We start from the raw sequence: 22,622 nt of genomic DNA, 5'->3' as shown, positions 1-22,622 counted from the left end.
AGGTGGCGCCCGTAGACTCCAAGTCAATCTGAAGTTTGCGTTGGAAGGATGTTCAGAACATAAAATAATAGTTTCACCGTCTCCTCCTCCTTCTCAGCTCAAACGCCGACTGGTCATCGTACTCATCGGCGTCTTCTCCAAATTCAGGGATCGCTGCTGTATCTTGTTGCGCAACCTTCGATTTTTGTGCAAGAGTGGGACTCGTTTCCACACCCCAGACAGAGTCTCTTTCATGAATACTTTCGATGCCATGATTGCCCAACAACCACCTGCCCAGGCCCACCACAGCCTCGTACGCTTCTTCTCCGGTAGGTACAATCTGTGATCGTGGTAACAAAAATCCATAGGTGCCAGTGTCCCGAAGCTTGATTTGATAGGCAAGTTTGACATCAAGGTCGTGGTAGAAGAAATCCAGAGCGGAGCCCCCCTCGGAATCAGTCTGTATTCTGACGCTCTTGCTCTGGTCTTGGAAAGTAATACTTCCCTCACATGCACTTTCCACACCATAGTAGTGCCCGTTGGTCAAACGGAATGACTTGGCAAGTCCCATCGCAACTTCTTCCAGGTCCTCAAGATTCGGAGGTTCCACATCGCAAGTGTAACTGTATGGGTAGAGGACTTCCTGTGAATAGGAATGAAGATCAATAAAAGCATCAAAGGTGACGTTGTTGTTTTCAGTCTCATTTCGAGCCCATTCTGTCAGAACTCGAGCCTCCAGTGCGGCGAGCGGGTTAGGTCCCGCATAATCGTCACTGCAAGCGTTCTCTCGGCCATCGCGGCCATTCCATCCAAATGCGAATGAGCGGTCAATGTCGACACCAGGGCAGAAAGCGATATCTGTAGCTTGCCGGTTTTTGCGCCAAAGTCGGTCAGTGGTCCAGGTATACTCGTAGCCGTCGGGATTGATGACAGGAATGAAGACCAAGTCAAAATGATCGAGCAGTTTTGTGACATGAGGGAACTGTGAATGCCCGTACCTAGTGACTAGGCTATAGGCGATGTAGGCCGCGGTTGAGACAGAGATCCATTCACGAGCATGAGAACCTCCAGATATGACAAGGGTATGGCGAGTAGTGTGATCGTTGCCTTGAGTGTAGTCTCGTTGAGTGCCAATTCGGAGGGCAGGGATTTCCCGACCTTCTGCAGACTTCCCAATGCTGATCAAACTTGTATGGGTGGGAAATAGAGAGGCAATAAGTTGGAGCCAAGGGTAGAGTACCGATAAGGGCTGGAAATCTTGGAAAAATAGGTCCTGGGGAGGTGGTGTATTGGCTCTCCAGTGGTGGGAAGTGGTTGGGCCGGCCCAGGGAGTATTCTCTTGGGAAGAAGCCGAGACAGGATATGTGTCATATACAGCGCGTGCAAGATCGTGCATCAAAGGAGTATAGGAGTTGTGGAGAGTGCTCGGTAGAAGTCCAATGAAGGAAGGCACGATGTCTTTGGCAACTCGGATATCCACCCATTCATTGGTGCCTTCCCAGATGTCGAGGAACAGGATATCCGCGGCCTGAATGAGAGCTTTGACGTCGTCTTCAGTTTTCAACTGGAATCGTAGAACCACATCATTGCCATAGCGGGCACGAAAGTGGTCGGGAGTCCTTGGAGAAGAAGAGGTCGAGGAGTGAAGAGCAGGTTTGGAGGGTATTGACCAAATCTTCTCGATTATAGAATCGCGTATTTTGCGGAAGGGGCCAAAGGCTTGCTCTTTGACAGAGTAAGGATCATTAAGTCGTAGGGAGGATTGGTGGGTGGAATCAGCGGTTGGGATGGAGAGGGCAACGGAAAGCAGACTCAGGCAAAACAATACATTGCGAAGAAAGGCAGCCATGACGGAGAGAGAGTGGACTCGAAGTTATTAGAACATGGGAAGACTAAGTAGGCTGCGCAGAATGCGCTAGCAATCTCGAAGGGAGAAGTGGAGAGAGAGAGAGAGTAGAGGGAGTTGAGTTGAAGTGACGGAAGACAAGTTTGAGGAAGTTGAGATTCCGCAGTCGTGCCTCCCCTCTCGGCATTCAGGTGAACAAAGTGGGTGCCTGCCCCGGGAGAGCCCCGTAGCAGTGGTCACTGCTCACTGGCCATAATAATTAATGAGGCTCGTGTTGTGGCAGTCACGGTGGTGGCGGTAGAAGGATCAAGCGCTGAAAGAGGCCTAGTTTGAGAGACTTGGAACCTCAGCTCACCACCACCCACTGGGCCAGAGCGGCCCCTGCACCACCACCGCCTTTGAGGTCTCTACATGGCCTGGATGCACGTGGGAGCCTTCCCAAGATCAAACCAAGTTGTCATCAATCACACTTCATGGATGGATTTGGTTGGCATCAAATTCTGAACAGCACAAAAACATGCTGATATCCATTTCTAGCCATGTGCTAGGCCAAGGTTGCAACATCTATCATTGTTCTTGGTATGCTTCATTGTCAACGGACCACCGCTGAGGCCAGTCTTTGGGTGGATTTCGTTAAATCGTGCCAGTCACCTAAGTGTGTATGCGTGTCTGAGGTTTCGTGATCGTCCTACACCTTGTACTCTTTCAAGCCGGCCTTCCAGACTGTAGCATATGGAGTCAACCCATCCTCACGGAAGTCGACTAGCACGTACATGCCATTCTCGTTCATGGACTCTCCCTGGTAGATATCGTAGTTTTCCCAATTTCCCAGAATCTTTTTGGCTGCTGCCGCCGCATCGGTTTGGAAAGCCTTGATTTCTTCCGCCGACTTTCCGTCCTCCTTGAATTTCTCCACCAACGCTTTCATGTACTCTAAAACACACAGTTAGCTTGGCCCTTTCTGTTCTTTCTGGGTGTTGAAGCAGTACTCTTGAGTTCAGCCTGGTAAGCCTTCTTCGACATGCCACCCTCGATCTTCTGAAGTCGAAATTGGTCGGCAATATCAAGGACAGGGGCATTATCTCCCTCATCGCCACCCTCATCGGCATCTTCGCCTTCGGCAGATGGGTTGGCCCCATCGAGAACTACAAGAAATGAGTAAGAAAAGGGTTTGCAGCTTGGTTTAAAATGTGGGAATAACTGACCGAAGTTGTCCGCGCCCTTCTTCACCATCTTGCCGTCGACTTCCCAGAGACCATTATTGGTATCAATGATCTTGAGAGTGTCCGAGATAATCTCGTCATCGGACAAAATATCCTGAAGAGAAAAGTTAGGAAATAGCTGCTCAAGGCGGGGTATGTTTGCAGAAGCAGCCTTGTTGGAGGGCTACCGGGATCTCTTACCTTGTAGATGATCATGTTGAAGAGTAAGATCTGAGATGAATAGAGGAGCGAGAGGTAGGGTGTGGGAGGAAAATGTTGCGACGCGAGGGGGAATGCGTAGAAGAAAAGACGAGCGCAGGCCTGCTGGAGGGGTGAATCCAAAATGTGGAGGAAAGATTCGAGAACTTTTGCTAGTGGAGGAAAAGCCGCTAGTTCTGACGGAGATTGGTGCAATCTGGGCACGCACGTGACATCTTTCCACGTGACCTAGATTGACACGCCACGTGAGCATGAGAGGTGACATGTGGCTAATAACATTTTATCAGGAGATGAGAATGGTTCGTATTTCGTATCATTTTCTAGTTCCACAACGACAGGAGATTTGCACAGGAAATCCGTGATCGGAGACGGAGGTGGCCTTACCAACTCCAGTTCATCCTCCCGTCTCCTGTGGCTCAGCCCTGCAGCAGGTGCAGCTTGTAGGCGGCAGACCTGGTCACGGTTTGCAGGGACTGTCAGGCCGGTGGCAAATTCACTCAAGCGACGCAGTTTGAATCATCAAGGGTTCACCACATCATATACCAGGTGCATACCTGCTGTCTTCATACAACAGTCAACCTCGTCCTTTCATCTCTCCCCATTCCCTTCATTCGTACCCCTGACTACTTTTCTCTCTTTATTCGACCATCAAATACTCCGTATTCCCGCAGACCAGTACCTCCTGTCCAACCGCCCGCCTTCCGCCTTGTCACTCCTTAACCCATCAGTTCCGAGCCACCCGGGCAACAATCTAGTAATCCCACTCGACTTTTCTTGCATTCATTGCATCCACCACCCTCGTTCTCTATTCAAACCACTTACTTGCTATACTGCATGGTCAAACGCCATGGCGAATACAACTACAAGTTTTCCACTACCCTCCTACACGTTGACCCCTCGCCCTTCCTTGATCCCTGGCATCTCCGATCCTCTTCTTCAACTCCTCGCTCCAGTCGTAGCCTACTGGGTCGTCTCGATCTTCTTTCATATCCTCGATAGCTATGACTTTTGCGCCCAGTATCGACTGCACACCCCGGCTGAAGTTCTCAAGCGGAACCACGTCACCAGATACGAAGTCGTTCGAGATGTTGTCTTGCAGCAGATCATTCAGACTGCATTCGGCTTACTCCTCGCCCACTTCGATCCTGCAGAGACCGTCGGCAAAGAAGAGTATGATGTTGCAGTTTGGGCCCAACGTCTACGTCTTACCCAGTCCTACATTCCCTCGTTTCTCGCCGCTCTCGGAGTCGACGCCCTCGCTCTGTCAAACAAGGTCAGCACATATCCACAACTTGCCAACGCCTTGTCCGGAGGTAGCTACTCCACCCAGACAATTGCTCCCTGGGAACTTTCTGTAGCCAAAGCAATCTACTGGGCGGGAATTCCGTCCCTTCAGTTTCTCGTGGCAATCCTTATTGTTGACACATGGCAATACTTCCTCCATCGTGCCATGCACATGAATAAATGGCTGTACACGACTCTTCATTCCCGCCATCACCGCCTCTACGTACCTTATGCCTTCGGCGCGTTGTATAACCATCCTCTGGAAGGATTTCTATTGGATACTCTCGGTACAGGCCTGGCTTATCTGGTTACGGGAATGACTGTCAGGCAAGGAATGTGGTTTTTTACTTGCTCAACCATCAAGACTGTTGACGATCATTGTGGCTATGCTTTCCCATGGGATCCAATCCAGCACATCACTTCGAACAATGCTGCATACCATGATATTCATCATCAGAGCTGGGGGATTAAGACCAATTTCTCCCAACCTTTCTTCACCTTCTGGGACAAACTCTTGGACACTGCATGGACTGGAGGTGATATTTCAGCTCGGTATCAACGTGACAGGATTGCTGCGCAGAAGAAAGTCGATGCGGACACTACCCCCACCTTTCAAAAAGCTTCAGTGGTAAATTCCCCAGAGCTTGACATGGAAAAAGCAAAGCAGCAAGCCATGTCTAGCCAGAGGCAGGTCCTCGACGATAAAGTTAATGGTGGGGCCAAAGTCCTAGAAGAAGAGGCAAGGGAGGAACAAAGCGTCAAGGCAACTCCAAGACGGAGCGCGAGACGGAAAACTAGTGGCTTTGACGCTAAGGCTCTTTCCGATCGTGTTGCCGGAAGCCTGCACGGGAGAAGCCATGCCATCCTACACGCCGATGGGGCGCATTGAGACTATTACAGACGTAACTGCTGATTATTACGACGACCGAATCCATGGACGCTATATTGCAGTTGATTAAGGCAGGGAACATGGATAAATTGTGAATTGGGCCAACATCGACATGAGAGAGTTCAAGGGAGGCTTCTACACCATCTATTTATTACAAGACTATTAATGTGTATAACATATTGGGCAGGAACCACACAAAAAGAAATGGATGCTCTTCGTTTTGAATTCCATATCTATACCCAAGCCTCGTCACTTTCTGTTCTCTCTGTGGATCGCTCGCTCTGACCCAAGCTGTGAAGGCTGCATCCTGCCATTGTTCTCCTTTATCAGCTATTGCTAAAACATCTTTGTCCATCCATTGTTTGGAGGCAATCAAGCCTGTGCCATCACACAAAGGACATCGAGGGGTGGTTCGCGGGCTTTCTTTCAAAGGGCCATTGATTGCCTGTGCTCATAAGACCCATCTTGATCACAATTTCTATCGGATTGCCACCAGCTAACCTGTTGCTTAAACCTGAGGGAAATTTTGCACTCTCCCCAACCAAATCTACTCAGAGGCAAACGTTCCTTCATTGATCTAGTACATCACTCGCAACATTTTGCCATTGTCTGCGAGAATTTCTCCGTGAGTCTATCTGAGACCTTCTCGAACATCATGCGCTTTGGCTTCTCTCTTGGGGATATACCCAGCAAACATATCCCGAAGCTAGCTAACATCCTTCAGTTCCGACCAAAAGAGGATCGTCAAGATCAAGAACAGCGAATCAAGACGACCATCAAGACACTCCCTTCCAAACTGAAAGGTCCCGGGCGCTTGGTTCGTCTACTTTTTCATCCTTGCATCGACTCATGTGATTGGCACAAGGGCTTGAACCGTTGTGTCACTGATGTCATCCTTCATCATATTCAGATCGAGGTGGGAATCCGCCTCAACAGTCTGGTTTCCCATTCGGAGTTGCTGACTGAGGAGCAGATCGATCGCGTATCTAGATTGCGAGACCTACACGCTTTGTGGTTGGAGCACGACACATTTGAAAAGACATTCCTCGTTCCATCCCACACCATACCATGGAGATATCAAGCCAGTAAATGCGATGCTTGTATTCTCTCATGCATCGCCGGGAATATGCAAACCCTGTTAGACTTGCGGTGCATCGTGAGATCACGTGCGACCAACAAACATGTTGCAAAGCATGGGAATCCTCGACTCCAAGTCTGGGTCGATGCATGGATGCATAGCATGGTAACACACATACAAAATGTGACGGGCCAGCCAGTTCTGATGGACTCACAGCTTGAGAAAAATGAGCGGCAAGCTATTGAGTTGAAGCGGCTGAGGTCCAAGATTCACTCGCTAAAGAAGAAACTCCAAAACGCCGGTCCGCATTGTCAATCGGTGAAGACTTCTTTTGCGAAGTCAGTTCAGACGTTCGAAGCTGATGATGGAATTGTTGAGGATAACGGCGAAGAGATTGTTCCCACAAAGCAAGCCAGACGGAAAGAGATGGGCGATCTTGACGAAGATGGTGGGGACGCCGATTTAGCATCGGTGGACGCTTACACTGCTTTGATGAGCGGCGAACACCTTCCCTCAACGCAGCTACCACGAACTCAGTACCGACGTCCGTATATTTCTGACGAACCTGAATCCAGCCGCAGACCTCAGACGGCACTTCACGACGAGAAGGCAGCCCAAGAGCGAAAGCAGCAGACAGAAGAGGTCTATGTACCTCCGAGACAGAACTGGAACAAACAACCCCCAGCGTATCCTTCGGCTGCAGGCCGGCCACAGCGCCCGATAGCGGCATCAAGACGAGAGTCGTGGGAAAGTGTCATCTTTGATAGCAACTTCGTTGGATCGGTCATCACGAATCAACTCAGTTTTGCGGCTAGACAAACCCAGCACCAGCAGCGGAAATCAGCCGAACCAGCTAGTTCGCGGTATACATCAGAGCAGGCGCAATACTCAACTCGTCGTGAGACCTTCTCGGGCGGAAAACCGCAACCCAGCCCAGCAGACGAATACATCAATATCCTGCCACCCTTCCGCGACGACGACCCTCGTGGTGATGGCAAGGCCAATATTGCTTGGCAGGACTATTCATCGGCCACCAAGTCCTCACGGCCCATCACGACCATCAGAGAAAGAAACTCATCTGCCATCTCACCGAAGACACGCGAACCACAGCATCGCTTCCCCGAGGTGAGAGGAAGAGACAATGACAACCCATCCAACACGACCCAGGGTTTCCTGCGCATATACTACGACATCGCACGGGACCTCGGCCACGTGGACTTGAACAACACTAGGAATACCAGCGGCCGCAACCGCCTAGCCAGTAGTACGCTCGGCATATCCGAGGGGAGCCGGGGTGCAATGGTCCCTGAGGGACTGAAGACGCCCAAGCGATTTGATGGTCAATTTCCTCGGGAGAAGAATGGTGAGGGAAGTAACAAACCAGACGCAAAACACCTGGCGGCACACGCAAAGCCTGATTCCGCTCGCGACAAGATAAGCCGAGAAGACGATGATCGCAAGGCGAAAGACAAGACTCGAGAGTCCACGTCCGAGAAACGCCGACCTAGCACGCGTCCTTGCGACCAAGTATCCACAGGCCAGCAGGAAGGCCACGTCAGAAACAAGGGCAACGGCCGCCTCTCACACCTCGCCCGCGTTGGCAACGACCTGGCCGCGCAGATGCAGAGGGAAGACGAGCGCCAGGCGCATGGCTCCACGCGAGTCAAATCCGTCAGTGCCAACGCCGATGGGCAGCCTCCCGAGCGACGCACCAGCAACTCCACGCGCCGTCGTGGGGAGCGGTCCAAACCAGCCGCAGGGCCAACCATTGAGTCAGATGCCACGACCTGGTCCGCTGGATATGGTGAGCAGTTGAGACAGAAGGGCGATGTAAGTTGGTTCTATCATTCTCAGGCTCAGGCATAGTCTAGCAGGAGAGCGTAGTCTGAGTGAGGTTGGGAGATTGGAATTGATGATGCCTATCTATCCGCTGTGTGCTTAATTAGGTACGGATGGACTGCATTGTATTACGCTACTTGTTTGTTCGGGGTTTGCTGGAATATGACTTTGAATAGTATTGCATTGGGATTTTTCATGTCCGGTACACATCCTAGGAGGACTCACTTACCTTGAGGCATCTAATTACAGAACTTATCCAATGCGGTTCCTCTGCCATCACCAGGATCCTACAAACTCTCGCTACAGTCCTTAAACATTAGAAGCTCTCCCGAATTATGATTTTGAATTTGCGGCGATTCAGTTCTTGATATTTCTGGTGATGCGAGTTTTTGGTCCATTCTGGGTCAGATTTCCCTTTGAGAATCCCTTCATATCTCCCGCCTCGATGGTTTTCCCACAGTGGAACGCTTTAGTGACATAAACACCCTTCAATAGGCGTGCCTTGTAGTTATGAATAGAGACATATTCATTCATAGTATTGCATGAAGTCACAGCTTCAGAGGTTTCAATGCTATATTCTTTTCTCGATCATTTGAACATTCTGCCTTGAATTACATGCATACCAAACTTAGAATTGTGCCCTCCTCCACCAAAATGTGAACTCAAGCCTTCGCCGCGGCAGCACGAGCGTTCTGCAGCGCAGCAGCCATGCCCCTGGCCCAGACACCATCGGGCAAGAAGGACTGCTCGACCAGGAACTTCTGGCTTTCATCCGGATAGGGGACCGGGTCGCGGTAGAAGAGCCTATCGACGGAGCACTCGACACTCTGACCCGCCTTGACCTGGCCGTCTTTCCCGTCGCTCTTGCCGTCTTGAACGACGGTGCCGGTGTCGGATATAAGTTCGTCGTATGCTCGCACCAGTGTGCTGATCGGCGTGATATTTCCCGCGGGCCAGAGAACGGTGAGTTCATTCGGGGTCAGGCCTGTGTCGACGTACCCCGGGCATATGCAATTCACGGCGATGCCGTCGGTGGCCATCAGCGGTAGCCCTACACTGCGGGCCAGGCCGACGACCGCGTGTTTCGCTGCGGCGTATGCTGGCACGAGAGGGAAAGGGTAGATTCCTGCGGTCGACGCGGTCATGACGACTTTCGGGTTGAAAGGGGTTGAAGATGCCCTTAGTGCCGATTTTGTTTTCCGGGCGTAGTGCACGAATAATCTCAAGCCGTAGAAGACAGCAATTTCGTCGACTTCGAGGGCAAGAAGGTCTGGCTTCGGCGGCTCGGCTTCCAGGTCCCAACCCTGCCCTAGAAAACCCATGGTGATATGGTCTTTTTCTGCTATGCCGGCATTGGCGGCGAAGAAGTCGATCCGTCCTCCTGACCAGTCGTATGCTTGTTTAAAAAGTGCCGCTTGGTTGTCCCACGACACCACATTCGTGGGGATGAACAGGTGTTTTTCAGCGTCCAGAGTTGAAGATATGGCTGTATACGCCTCTGGCCTGACGTCCGCAATAACGACCCGCCAATTCGCCTTGGAAAGTAAGTGCCGGGCCAGGCCCAAGCCGATTCCTGACAGCCCCCCTGGTAAAGAGTATCAACCGCGGGAATATCTCTTTCTGGAGATGAGGTGGTCGACAAGGAAGACCTCTGCTTACCTGTGATGATAGCAGTCTTTGTTGATTCCGCCATGGTGAGTAGATCCTAGGGCTTGATCTGACGATCGAAAAGAAGTTCCTTGTCGCCACGCAGAGGAAAGAGATGCGACAGATCTTAATACCGATGAGAAAAGAGAGCTAGGGGTTTGTATCGGATCAGGCGCAAAGAAGTGAAGTCTCTTGACCTCTGCTTATACAGTCCATCCACCACTACCTTGCAGCTCGGTATTGGCAGGCTGCCTAAATGTCCTTCTGGCATCAAGCGTGGCATTTGCCATGGTCATGCTTCGATGTATCACACCTGCGCTCCACTGCCGAGGCAGAGTGTGGGAGAGAGGGGCTGATTCGGGGTTGAAGAGTCAAGCAAGCATGGCTAGTGATGCGCAGAACATCGGTCCACAACGGGCGCTCCCCGCAAACCCCGGTATGTGGCTCGCTGAGTAGGAAGGCAGGTGGACCACGAGGTACAAGGCATTAGGCCGGTCAGGCCAGATATGAATATCATGTTGGATGTGTCATGATGTCCGAGACAAAAGTTCGATGATTTCTGACTAGAGGTGATATACGGAGCACGGCATCGCCGTCAACAGGTTTAACGAAAAGAGAAGCCACGCATCATAGCAAGCCTGCCGTATGTGAATCGAGCAATGTGGGTGCATGCGCTACTGTGTGTAAGTTGCTGACAAGGCCACTGCAACTTTCGGACGTGAGACGAGGTGGCTAGGATCAGCTTGGTGGAGATTCTTGTCGATCCCTTCACTATCATTGAGACCGCAAGGCTGCGTATTCCAGAGCCCTTCCCCTATCTCGTACATATGAGTGACATGCCAACTCCATCATGATTGGGAAGTATTGGTCTGGTGATCATCTGTCAGAGAGCATGGGTGGCATTTCCAGCCATCTCCAACGTCAATTTCCACCGTGATCTGCACTGACGCCACTGAGTACATACCAGCATCTAATCAAAGTCCATAAGATGATCTATGAAACATGCCATCATATCATGCCGTGACCTGCTCCCTGGCGTTCCACAACGGAGCTACAGTCTCCACGGCTCTCTCGACGATCGCCTTGATACGATCACGCAAGATGCTGTTCGCACATTCCACCTCGAGATCTTCCAACCACAGCTTGGCCACGTGTTTGTCAAACTTGATTTCGAGTCCGGGAACAGGGATTCCTAATGCCGCCAGTCTTGCGCGTTCATCTATCTCTGCGCTCTCGGTGTCATCTTCACTTTCATCCTCATCTCCAGATCCTTGCTCCTCTTTCTTGGATTCAACAGCCTTGGAATTTGCATGTTGTATCTTCGGCTTCTCAATTGGTGTAACGCCATCTCCAAATTGTTCTTCGAGGAACAGGCACAACCTTGAAAATCGATCTTCGGGGGCAATGTTTGCATGTTGGTTTCGTAAAGGCTTCGTACCAATCTCTTGAGCGTGAGCGTGATGTGAATGTGCGCACTTGCTAGAGGAGTATTTGACAGCCGCAGGACTGCTCTCTACTGTCATCAGTACAGCCATGACTGCGTCTGCAATTCCGTCGTTCATAGTGTTCCCTTCCCATTCCAGTTCGATCTGTTTCTCACGGCCAGACCACTCAAGGGTAATACAGCCCATGATGAGGAAAGTCCGCTGTGGTTCAGCAATAATTTCCTCGTCTGCTTCCTCCTGCTCGTCCTTGTGGCCATCTTGGGAGTCGTGGCTATTTGTGGTGCCATTGGGCTCTTGCTTGGCCTTTCCGACCTCCTCTATGCTCCCAAATGTCCCTTCGAGCGCCCATCGTATCAGATCAATGCCTGCAGCTGCAAGAGTGATGTGTTGACGACAGATAATCGTAGTTGTCGTGAGACCTGCATATTCTCGTAGATCCTCTGGTGCCATGAGACTTAGCTTGAAGCCGTTCTGAACTAGTACACCACTGACGACCCTTGACTCATCTGTGTCGCTGGCGGGAGGGTTAATCTGAGCGAGTTTGCCCACAACTTTGGCAATTTTATCTTTCTTGAACGGAATCTTGACTTCGGCACCATTTTCTGGGCTGTATACCTTGGTTTGGTGTGCGTTGGGGTTGTTCGCCAAGCGTCGTGTGTTAAGATCCAATAGCCTAGATCTCAGTCTAGCAGCTTGTGATCGTTCGCCATGGACTAGGATGACATGAGGTGAAGCAACTTGTTCGATAAACTCGACGTTCTCGACTCCAGTGACGTGTGCCGCAAATTGGAACTCTTCAACAGTGCATCTTCTTGGTATCATTACTGCAGCACCATCGTCCTTTCGTCGACCCATGGCTTGGGGAGGCCCGCCTCCACCTCCACTCATGATTGCTGGGATCATTTCTGGCTCGGATAGAATTGTTCTTGCCATGGTACCTTCCACGTTGTAACCAGTCATGACTACACCATTTCGCTGATCTGGTGCCCACCTCTCAAGTAGAACTCGAGACATTCCTGACTGTAACATACCCGGAGACGCCAACATCACACACCCGCCCACATCATCAAATCGATCTAGATTACGCAAGCTTCGTACGAAGCGGAAATCCCATGGGCCAGCACTGACTCCTTTTGCATTGCCAGCAGCTTCAGCTTCAGCCATGCGTTCACGGAAAATACGTTTGATATTGTCATTCATAGCATTGATGTATGTCTGATAGACAACCATGCACTTTCGAGCCGTATTACCAGTGTAATAGATTGGAAACTTCTGCAGCTCAGGATGGCGTTGCCAATAGTCTTCGAGGATGAGCAAAAGCTCTTGAGCTCGGCCTAAAGCGAAGACGGGCATGAGAACTTTGCCACCGCGATTGATGATGTTGGAGACCGCCTTCAGTAAGGCTGTTTCTCTCTCTGCTCGAGGAGGAGCATTTGAAATTCCGAACGTGGACTCTGTGATGAGCACATCAATCTTGCCGACTGTGGCGACATCTGGGACCTCTGCTGCTACAAGATGGCGATCTTGCTCTCTGGAGTAGTCCGCTGTGAAGAAGATATTTAGACCGGCAATGTTTATAAGAAACATTGCAGCTCCCAGCACATGTCCAGCCGGATATGGCGTTATCCGGACACCAGATACTGTGTGCGTAGTGTAAAAATCAATGGTTTCGATTTGGGGAAGGGTGGAGACATGGTCGGCTTCTGTGTATAGACTCGTTCTTTGGTCGGAGGTGGAGGAGGTGTTGCTGACTCGGACAGAATCTTGTATGAGCCATTTGTAGATTGCTTTGGTTGGATGTGTCATAAAAACTCGGCCTTTGAAGTCTGTTTTTGCAAGGACATAAGGGAGGGCTGCCGCATGGTCGAGATGAAAACTATTGGGCACTCCTCATCAGCCACCTGGTCAACCATTTCGAAGGAGTTCAGTGATGAAATAACCCAGAGAGCTAGTGATCAGACAGTAGACGGATTGAGGCTGGATGAAGCATGAAGTTTGGCCAACAAAATTGTATTGATTTCTGGTCTAGATACAAGTTGGCCCCAAACAAAGTGGTCACATCAACCGTACAGTGTTCAAGAAGATGAATCGTCTTGCCCTGTGCTTCAATTGCCATCTGGGTCCTCCATCTTTGATAATTGCATCGCCATAAATCAAACGCCTGCGAACATGGACGGGAAGGGGGGCAGAAAGAAATATAGACCTACTGGCTGATCAAGAGAATATCGACGGTGGAAAGGTCGAAATCATCGAAGTAGGGCATAGCGGACATCCCCTCGCGACCCGTATGCATACCAGCATCGAGCTAAATCTTGATCAGCCTCTGCTCTGTGCCGCACTGTAGCTTGGGATCGTACCATGATAGTCTTGCCCTTATATTGGAGAATATGACATGATCGACCAACCTCTTGACAGCCCCCAAGACCGATAAAGACCAACTCATCAGAGGGATCAACAGGCTCATCTTCTTCTGCCTTGGACATGGCAGCAGCCTTTCTCTTGTTGGCCATCGTCTGATATGGGTATTGGAGGGTCGTGGAAGGTCCAGGGTCGATTGATTGCGCTTGCAATAGCAATCTAGAAATGAATGTAGGTGAGGGGCTTATCGAACCAGGAAACTTGTAGTCAGTAGCTTCTTATTATGGGGAATATCGTGTTAGCAGTAGAAGTACAGAAGTCGTGGGTGTCGGAAGTTTGTGTTGTATCCAAGCGGTCGTGAGGAAGAGGAACAAGCGGCAGGAATGTTTTGAGAACGGCATCGGTTGCTGGTAGGTATCACGTGACATACCGGGTAACACTGTCACGTGGCGTTGACAAGTGAATCTTCGCTTCTATTCCGCCTGCTCATGCGCTTCTAACCCCATATCCCATCACTTGATTCAATCACCATCTCATCTTCCTGCCCAAGTTGATCTGTATTCAATATTCTACTTTGCCCATATGACGATTAAATTCTCCTAGGCATGGTACAAGCAAACAAAGCGCCGAGCGTCCAACTGCGCTCCTTGGGAAAGGCGAGACCAACCATCACAAAGTCCATCACCCTCATCTCTAGTTGACCAGGTCAATCACCATGGCCCAACCACAACCTGCGCCTTCGCGACCTCCTCTCCCTCCCACTCAGACCTCTTTCCACCGCGACTTTCCTACCGCTAATGGGAGACCAAGTCCACTGGGACCGCAGTCCCCAACGATGAGTCTAGGCTACTCGTCACCTTCGCCTCAGCAATTCTCCCCTCAATTCTCCCAGCCACCTGCGAAGAGGTTACGACTCTCACCTGAAGCTCAATCTCCTTTTCCCACTCAGAACCAAGTCGGCACTCCAACTGGCCAGCCCTCTACGCCTAGCGGAGGTGCTTCGGTCAATGGCGCTGCACCTCCTGTGCCCCGACCTGGGTTGATGGCCCCTCCGCAGAGACCACCCGATAAAACGGCGGATAACAACTACGAGGATATTCTTTCAGGAACAGGAATCAACATCGAAGAGGAAGCACGTATGCTTGTGCGACCTGATTACTATAATAATCCTACTCCTCAAACACCCCTTCAGTCTCGTCCTGGTGGGCTGGATAGTCGCCAGAATTCATTCACTGAAGCAAGCCCGGGTGGAGATGTTTTAGGAGGATCTCAGCAGTTGGGCGATGGACCACCACAAACCCAAGGTTATCAGCCAACGGCAGAGGAGGTTCAACAACGGGAGGAAGGCCGTCAGGATTGGGAGGCGGCTCGGCATAGCCAGCACCCATTGTGGGATATGTTTCTTCAAGGAGGAGCTTTGAATGAAAGGATCAGGAATATAAGCATATCCGAGCATTTGGTCGATCCTCAATCTGGCGTACTGGTCAACACTCAGAAAGTCGGCCCGCCACCAACGGTACGGGTGAATGGTTTAGAAGGGGCGTCACGGGTAATTGACAAGGGACAAGCCATTCTCGATACAGGGCAGAAGGGTGAGCGGTTGTCGGAGATCATGAAGGTCATCAGCCTCGCGGCCAAAGCTCGGCTAAGTGGGCTGGTCAGCGCTTCATCACGTATGTCACTCGAAAGACTGGAGCATTCCAAAGGGAGGATACCGGAAGACTGGAAAGACATCGCTGTTGCAGCTCGGCCGATGATTGATCTACCGGAAAGTGCTCTGAGCCCAACTGGTAGCACCGGTTTGAAACGTGAGAAATTTCCTTGACCTAAGAGCGCACGCCAATTACTAACACAATACCAGGGACATTCTCACAGTCACAGGCCAACAGTGAGCCTTCTGGCCCCGGTGATCAGATCCCTAGCGTACCACGTGTCACAGACGCTTTGGAGAAGTCGTCTACATCGGAGCGAAAGGCCGAGGACGCCCGACGATTGAGACGGCTAAAACGACGTACGGCAACCAACGCTGATGGCACAGCTGGGTCCAGTGTAGAAGCGGCCGAGGAAGCTGCGTTGGCGGCTGCTCTGGAATCGGAGAAGAAGACGACTAAGAAAGAGCGAAAGCTGGCGGAATCGAAATTCTCTGAGCAGCAACAGCATAAGTCAGCAAACGAAGCAGCACGTATGGCTGTTTCGGGACTTCTAGGTCGAGGCAAGAAGCAGAGGACTTATGACTGGATGAATGCGAGCAAAGGGGCGGGAGCTAGCCCGGCCGCAACACCAGGAAGACCTCTCGTATCAGGAGCCTCGTCAGCAGTCGGCACACCAGCACCAGAACGAGCACGACCCGCGGTGAAAGAAAAGCAATTTGGACAGTGGGACGAAGGCAAAGAGAGCAAGATTCAAGCGCGGGATGTGTTCCTTGTGCTTGAGAGTGACGGACGAGCATCTAGGTCATATTTGCGAGGACTGAGCTTGCCAGAAAATTGATTCTCGATATGGATTGCTAGATATTACCGCGGGCATTACAAAGGACAAGCATGGGTGATGGCATGGGGATTGTCAGTGAGTACCGGCAACTGCTGCCGCGGGACAAAGCATGCCAGGTGTAAGATAATTACAATACCAATTTTCAACACTGACTCCAATACGACTGAAAATGGGCTTGGTGACTTTAATATTGTGGTAAGGGCGCCCTTGAACCATATTTTACCCGACGTTGGACGACACGAACCATGTAGAAATGTAGGGATATAAGCGAGCGGACGGAGCGGTGGTCGTAGTACTCCGTACTCGGGACCTCGTCAAGTAGCATGATGGTCACGAAGGGGCAGCGTGCAGTGTCAATAATAACGCCTGCAACTGTTGGGTACTTGGACAGTGGAGCGGTTACCGTGCCGGTTTGCCAGTCGGATCATGTCGTCTTCGTGTCTCCAACGTCCAGGAAGAGGTAGGCAACTCGCTTGTCCAGTTGGATGGCAGATTCGGTGGGGAAGAGATCGTTCCGGCGGCGGTGGTGGCGGATTTGATCCAGTGCAGGGACAGGCGTGGGCGGAGATGGGAGATGGGAGATGGCGAGGGGTGGGTGGCACTGACCCTCGGGCAACATGTTAGTGAGGCTGTTAGGCTGTTGTCTGACAGGACAGCCCGAAGCACGATTTTTTCGTCTCTTGAATCCTAAGTGCGTGGGTGAGACGCGAGAGAAACGGACGGAGACATATCGGGAGCATTCAGAGTAAATATGAAAGACAACGATAATAACGAACCCCAATTCTTGTGACATTGAGGGCTGCGTACTGTAGATAAATACTAGTGATATCAACAGACCACACCCCCAGGCGTGACAATCGACGTCACACACACACACGGAGGCACGGCGGGTTGGACAAGCGTGTGTCATAGGGCGAGAAGGGAAGAGGGAAAGAAAGCGACAATCGCGTATTAGACCGGGTGAGAACTCGGTAGTCGGTCGTAGCAAGGAGAAAGAAAATGTCGCGGAGAAGGTCTTGTCAGTCTTTGCCTGTCCTGGGTGTTTGTCATGGCTGGTAATTGTGTACTCCGTACTCCATACTCTGTACGAGGGGTCCGCGACCGAGTTGGGTAGTGATGCCACCGATGACCCTGATGCCAGTGGTGCCAGTGGTTAGAGAGATGTGGACAGGGCACGACTGCAATTGGCGCATCTCTTAGCGTGAATTCGTGATTCCTCATTCGCTACCCGTCGAGGCGAAAGGGCAAAAGGTGAAGATGGATGAGATGGAGGAGCGGGGTGTTGAGTAACAAAGATATTAATATTGAGAGCAATGATAGTAGAAACAACAACAGGAGTTACGGTAAAACAGTCATGATAACAGTAATAAAGGCACCTAAGGAAACCTTCAGGCCCCGTAAAAGATCCTGATCTGGAATTAGGTGGCCAGGAACAGGGAGGATGGAGAAAGGATTGTCCAAGACACAGCACCTGGAATTAACTCAATTCCTCATACAGTACCGATACTCCGTACACGTATTATTCACATACCGGGGAGTTGTTAAGCGTGGTACTGATTGCTCAGCCGCTGAGTAGGGCAGATGCTGGGCTGGGCGGGCAAGACGCCACCAGAATACGACCTGCACACGCACCTACTGTACAGTTACATACGACGTGTCGAGTAGACTGGCCGTCTGGTCTGGGACTCGTGGGCCCCTACTCCGTCCTTGGCCCGTCGGCCACCTCTTGCACGCCTGGGCATGCCCTGAAAGTGCGCCCTGATCCCCCAAGAGTCTGCCACTGTGACTACCTGGAGTCACTAGCGATTTAGCCGCTTAGGTATCCCGTACACTACCCAGGCGGGCTCTCTTGTGCGCCATCTGCGTCTCTTGCGTCTCTTGCGTCTGTCCGCGTCCGTCTCCTCAAACCCCATCCGCCCACACACCTCACCACCTCACCAACTCGTACCTCGCACCTTGCACCTCAATCTTCGACATCATCGCCTCTTGCAAATCTCCTCGTCCCTGAAACCCTCAACTTCCTCACTCTAATACACTCCTCTCTCTTCCTCGTAACTCTTATCATCAAATATGAGTGTGGATCTGGCATCCTAAGAGAGAGGGTTCCTCCTCCTCAGGTCCGGCGTTCCACATTCGCACCTAACCTAGGGCGACACTCGTCTTTCGTCAGGGAGTCCAACTTTGACCACCACGGTCCATTCTTTCTCTCTATCTGTCTGTCTTATACCCTCACTGCTATTCCTCAACATCCCCACGGTCACCACTGCCTCCTTCATCTACAAACCCTCGACTTCCGGTCTAATCCAAGAAATCTCGCCCCCCCAATTTTTCGTATGTTGCAAACTGCGGCCTCTGCCGATCCACTGGCACGGTGTTGGCTTGACTCCACAACCGCCGTCACCACGACCACAACCACCAGCTCAACCTCTACGACTTCTTTCCTCCAGACACAATGTCCACTCCGTCAATAGCAACCACGATTCTTCCTGCTCACCACTCCCAATATGGCTATGCCCATCAAAATCTTTATTCCCCTTCTACACGCACATACCCCGCAACCAACGCTCTTCCTGCGCCTCAAAGACTGACGACCTCTTACCATTCTTCTTACCCGGCTGCTCCTCAGTACCCACGACCACAACCCTCGCCCGCTGTTTCATACCGGCAACCATCCAATATCTCAATGGCTCCCTCCCAGCAGAACTCCACCACCGAGTCTGCTTCCAAACGGCAGCCAGACTGGAATGAATTTTACAAAAATGGCATTCCCAAAGAAATTATTGTTATCGACGATGATTCACCTGAGCCACAGTACCCAGCAACCACCTCCAACACATCAAACAGACAACCCAGAGCAGATGCCTCGAATTACACTACCAACGCCGGCCGAAAACGAAAAGTCGACCAGGGCTATGAAATCGAGTATTCGGACAGCCCAACTTTTTCCACCCATCCTACCAAATTCGGTGACTCCTCCTCTGCCTCTTACCAGTCTGGCGATCGAACAACGTCCCTACAGACTGTGACCGCTCCCACCTCTCTCGAGTCCTATGCCGGTAACAACGCTAGCAGCAGTTACGAAGATGTCAGAGCAGGGCAGAAAAGAAAGCGGATCCAACCACAGAAAGAAACCAGGGCCCAGACGAAAAGGAAGCAACAAGAGTCAACTTCAGATGCATTTGCAGACTACATCCCACCTCCTAAACCGCTTCGCAAGGCTGGCGATGTTCATGTCCCAGTCATTCGTGATGTATGTTCGGTTCTGCTGACAAACCTTAAACCACACTGGCTGACCATAAATAGAACTTGCACAAACACCAGAAAGTTGACGACGACGACGGTCATTACATTGTTAGTCCCAATGTACCTCTGACTGATAGATGTATGCCAGGTCCCTTCCCTCAAACCCTCCATTCCACTGACGTCTCCCAGACGATATTATCAAACTGCTCGGTCAGGGTACTTTTGGAAAAGTGGTTGAAGCATTCGACAAGAAAAAGAGAACAAAATGTGCCGTCAAAATCATCAGATCGGTTCAGAAATATCGCGATGCTAGTCGCATCGAACTGCGTGTTCTTTCCACGCTTGCACTCAACGACAAGACCAACAGAAACAAGTGCATCCACCTGCGAGACTCGTTCGACTTTCGGAATCACATCTGCATTGTCACTGATCTTTTAGGTCAGAGTGTCTTCGACTTTCTCAAAGGCAACGGCTTTGTGCCATTTCCCAGTTCGCAGATCCAGAGCTTCGCACGGCAGCTCTTCACCAGTGTGGCTTGTAGGTGTCATCGTCAACATTTTCCTTGTTTTCCCATTAACTAACATTGGATAGTCTTGCATGATCTTAACCTCATCCATACTGATTTGAAACCGGAGAACATTCTGCTCGTCCACAATGCTTATCAGACCTTCACATACAACCGCACGATACCCTCCTCCTCACACACCAACTCTAGAACCGCTCGGCAAAGGCGAGTCCTTCTGGACAGCGAAATCCGCCTGATCGACTTTGGTTCTGCTACTTTTGACGACGAGTACCATTCCTCTGTGGTTTCCACGCGACATTATCGTGCACCCGAAATCATATTGCAACTCGGTTGGAGCTTTCCTTGCGACATCTGGAGCATAGGGTGCATACTAGTCGAGTTCTTCACGGGTGATGCTCTATTCCAAACTCATGACAACTTGGAACATCTCGCCATGATGGAGGCAGTCTGCAATGGCAAGATTGACGCCAAACTTGTCAAGCAAGTTTCTCAAGGTAGTCGAAGTGCCAACGGAAATCCTGCTGCAAAATTCTTCAATCGAGGAAAGTTGGAATACCCTAACAACGAAACGTCGAAGGCGTCAAGGAAATATGTCAAGGCAATGAAGCATCTTCATGTGAGTTCCCCTTTTGATCCATGGCTTGATGTTGTCATGCTAACATCGTTTTCAGGAATTCATTCCAGCCAACACTGCATTCAACAAGCAACTCCTAGACTTGCTGAAGAAAATCTTCGTCTATGACCCGAAGAGTAGAATCACAGCAAAAGAAGCCTTGAAGCATCCTTGGTTCAGAGAAACACTTGTCGATGACGGAACTGAAGCAATTCGCATCCGGGAACAACGTGCCAATATTGGCCCTGATCCCAAGCGACCACGAGTGTGAACCTCACATTTTGTCAGCACACATTATCATCACTGCCAAACCTTCATGTAATGAGGCCTGCGAATCGATGGATACGCGTATGATACTATTGAGCATTGAACGACCTTATGACTAACTTGCGTTGTTCAAGTTTGGGAGGCGTTCAGACCAGGGCAACTGCCTTTACTGGTGGAATTTGACTCAAGGGCTCATCATCTGGGATTTGCTAGCCCGATATCCCAGTTGTTCACGAATGATTGTCAGGGTTGAAGCGGAGGAGCTGTTGCATGTGTGGTATGGAAATTCAGGCTGCTCCGAAACATCCTTGTGCTTTGAACTGGAGCGTCTAGACGGTATCGCACTATTTGATTGTGGGCTTCTTCACAGCAATCCGCGCTCACCAACACCATTTGAAGGGTAATCAGAAAGGGGCTCGTCAGAGTCAGCAAACAAGCAACACGACCAGCAAGAAGCCTTGTTCAAGCCTGGATATCTTTACTGCTGAGGCGGATTTTTAGTGGTGGTAGCCCCGCAAAGCTGGTCGGCTGTGTGCGTGTATGAGCAGACATTCTTCGAAGATCCTCTAGACATGGACCAAGGGGCATGCGAAAACATCCCAACCATTACTTAGTTACAACATCTACTACTGGTACCACTAGTCACATCGACACGATGGCAATGCAGTGGGGATTCCATTCAAATGAACATTATTCGGGACCATTCTATGGAATGGGTTTCAAATGCTGCTTCCTCTCTGCTGGCTCTGTGCGTTCGTGACGACAGCGCACCATCATGCGTTGTATTCGCCCTCGGTTGACCGTGGACATAATATGTAGTAGAATGGTTCGTCCTCCGACTTGGGGCCTCGTATCGCCTGTCGTCCAAGACTAACAGTGCCACTATCTAGTAGATAGTACAACTGTCCAGTATATGTTCCCCCACACCTTTCCCTAGAAACATTCCCAAACAAAGGGAGACCAGAGCATACGCTCCAGAAAATCGAGTTAGGTTGAAAGATGCCCTATATGTATTTCAATCTCGGATTCAGCATGTGCAGTATGTGCCTTTTATATGCACATGCCTTCCTTCCACCGCCGCTCGCATGGTGGGAGTTCTGTACGTGGCGATGTTAGTTAGATAGGGCACTAGATCTTTGCGTGGGATATGCGGTGCCTACATATATGTGCCGCGGGCCAGCCTGTGCGGTTTGGTGTAATTGCTGTGCGCGCTCTCTATCTCCCGGACGGGCTGGTTCATCTGCTATGTAGAGCTCAACTGTATGGCCCCCCCAAAGTGAGGACGGTGTAGCAGCACCCATGTATCTCTCATCCGCCATCTGTATATATAGAGTTGCTGAGGGAGAACCAGCAAGGTGATGGCATTGGTGCTGATCGTGGTCCTGGGCCCCGGAGGTCGAAATGACGTCCCGGCGGTATGCTGATAGTTCGCGCAGCCGAATGCTGTGGGGGTGAGCCTCTACTGGGCGCTGGAGCTGGTACTGAGGAAGGCATGGTTGGTGTGTGTGGTGTGTTGCTGCTACTGCTGCTGATGCTGGCGTGGTCCAATATCCGTATGTCGCGCCACGTGCGTCCGGGTGGTGAGATGCCGTTAGGTGCTGGTGCGGTCAAAGTAGTGTGCGGGATTGTGGCTGTAGCAGGGGTGTTGAGGTTGATATTGAGTTTGATGTTGCTAGGGGGTGGTAGATGGACGGTAG

The 22,622-nt window shown here is 50.9% G+C and overlaps 8 protein-coding genes across 8 annotated transcripts; 4 read left to right on the top strand and 4 right to left on the bottom strand.

Annotated features, from left to right (window-relative positions):
• Window positions 1-73: 73 nt before the first annotated feature.
• A1O9_07322 (uncharacterized protein) lies at window positions 74-1,828 on the bottom strand (the record flags this gene model as incomplete). The annotated part of the gene is made up of 1 exon (XM_013404268.1): window positions 74-1,828. The coding sequence occupies one exon, from the start codon at window positions 1,826-1,828 to the stop codon at window positions 74-76; it is 1,755 nt and encodes a 584-aa protein (XP_013259722.1).
• Window positions 1,829-2,513: 685 nt separating this feature from the next.
• On the bottom strand, window positions 2,514-3,243 carry A1O9_07321 (uncharacterized protein; the record flags this gene model as incomplete). The annotated part of the gene is made up of 4 exons (XM_013404267.1): window positions 2,514-2,758; window positions 2,815-2,970; window positions 3,031-3,142; window positions 3,229-3,243. The coding sequence occupies 4 exons, from the start codon at window positions 3,241-3,243 to the stop codon at window positions 2,514-2,516; spliced, it is 528 nt and encodes a 175-aa protein (XP_013259721.1).
• Window positions 3,244-4,093: 850 nt separating this feature from the next.
• On the top strand, window positions 4,094-5,419 carry A1O9_07320 (C4-hydroxylase; the record flags this gene model as incomplete). The annotated part of the gene is made up of 1 exon (XM_013404266.1): window positions 4,094-5,419. The coding sequence occupies one exon, from the start codon at window positions 4,094-4,096 to the stop codon at window positions 5,417-5,419; it is 1,326 nt and encodes a 441-aa protein (XP_013259720.1).
• Window positions 5,420-6,074: 655 nt separating this feature from the next.
• A1O9_07319 (uncharacterized protein) lies at window positions 6,075-8,363 on the top strand (the record flags this gene model as incomplete). Its single annotated transcript, XM_013404265.1, has 1 exon — window positions 6,075-8,363. The coding sequence occupies one exon, from the start codon at window positions 6,075-6,077 to the stop codon at window positions 8,361-8,363; it is 2,289 nt and encodes a 762-aa protein (XP_013259719.1).
• A 635-nt stretch (window positions 8,364-8,998) lies between these two features.
• On the bottom strand, window positions 8,999-10,029 carry A1O9_07318 (uncharacterized protein; the record flags this gene model as incomplete). The annotated part of the gene is made up of 2 exons (XM_013404264.1): window positions 8,999-9,921; window positions 9,996-10,029. The coding sequence occupies 2 exons, from the start codon at window positions 10,027-10,029 to the stop codon at window positions 8,999-9,001; spliced, it is 957 nt and encodes a 318-aa protein (XP_013259718.1).
• Window positions 10,030-10,996: 967 nt separating this feature from the next.
• Window positions 10,997-13,938, bottom strand: A1O9_07317 (endoribonuclease ysh1; the record flags this gene model as incomplete). Its single annotated transcript, XM_013404263.1, has 3 exons — window positions 10,997-13,304; window positions 13,636-13,733; window positions 13,786-13,938. The coding sequence occupies 3 exons, from the start codon at window positions 13,936-13,938 to the stop codon at window positions 10,997-10,999; spliced, it is 2,559 nt and encodes an 852-aa protein (XP_013259717.1).
• A 683-nt stretch (window positions 13,939-14,621) lies between these two features.
• On the top strand, window positions 14,622-16,276 carry A1O9_07316 (uncharacterized protein; the record flags this gene model as incomplete). The annotated part of the gene is made up of 2 exons (XM_013404262.1): window positions 14,622-15,594; window positions 15,648-16,276. The coding sequence occupies 2 exons, from the start codon at window positions 14,622-14,624 to the stop codon at window positions 16,274-16,276; spliced, it is 1,602 nt and encodes a 533-aa protein (XP_013259716.1).
• Window positions 16,277-18,728: 2,452 nt separating this feature from the next.
• On the top strand, window positions 18,729-20,929 carry A1O9_07315 (CMGC/CLK protein kinase; the record flags this gene model as incomplete). The annotated part of the gene is made up of 5 exons (XM_013404261.1): window positions 18,729-19,526; window positions 19,580-19,658; window positions 19,709-20,056; window positions 20,111-20,661; window positions 20,717-20,929. The coding sequence occupies 5 exons, from the start codon at window positions 18,729-18,731 to the stop codon at window positions 20,927-20,929; spliced, it is 1,989 nt and encodes a 662-aa protein (XP_013259715.1).
• Between the last annotated feature and the right edge of the window lie 1,693 nt (window positions 20,930-22,622).

This window comes from Exophiala aquamarina (assembly GCF_000709125.1).
Source record: "Exophiala aquamarina CBS 119918 chromosome Unknown aczIA-supercont1.5, whole genome shotgun sequence".
NCBI classification, from domain to species: domain Eukaryota; kingdom Fungi; phylum Ascomycota; class Eurotiomycetes; order Chaetothyriales; family Herpotrichiellaceae; genus Exophiala; species Exophiala aquamarina.
The sequence above is the reverse complement of the archived record's forward strand: the minus strand, read 5'-3'. Positions and strand labels throughout refer to the sequence as shown.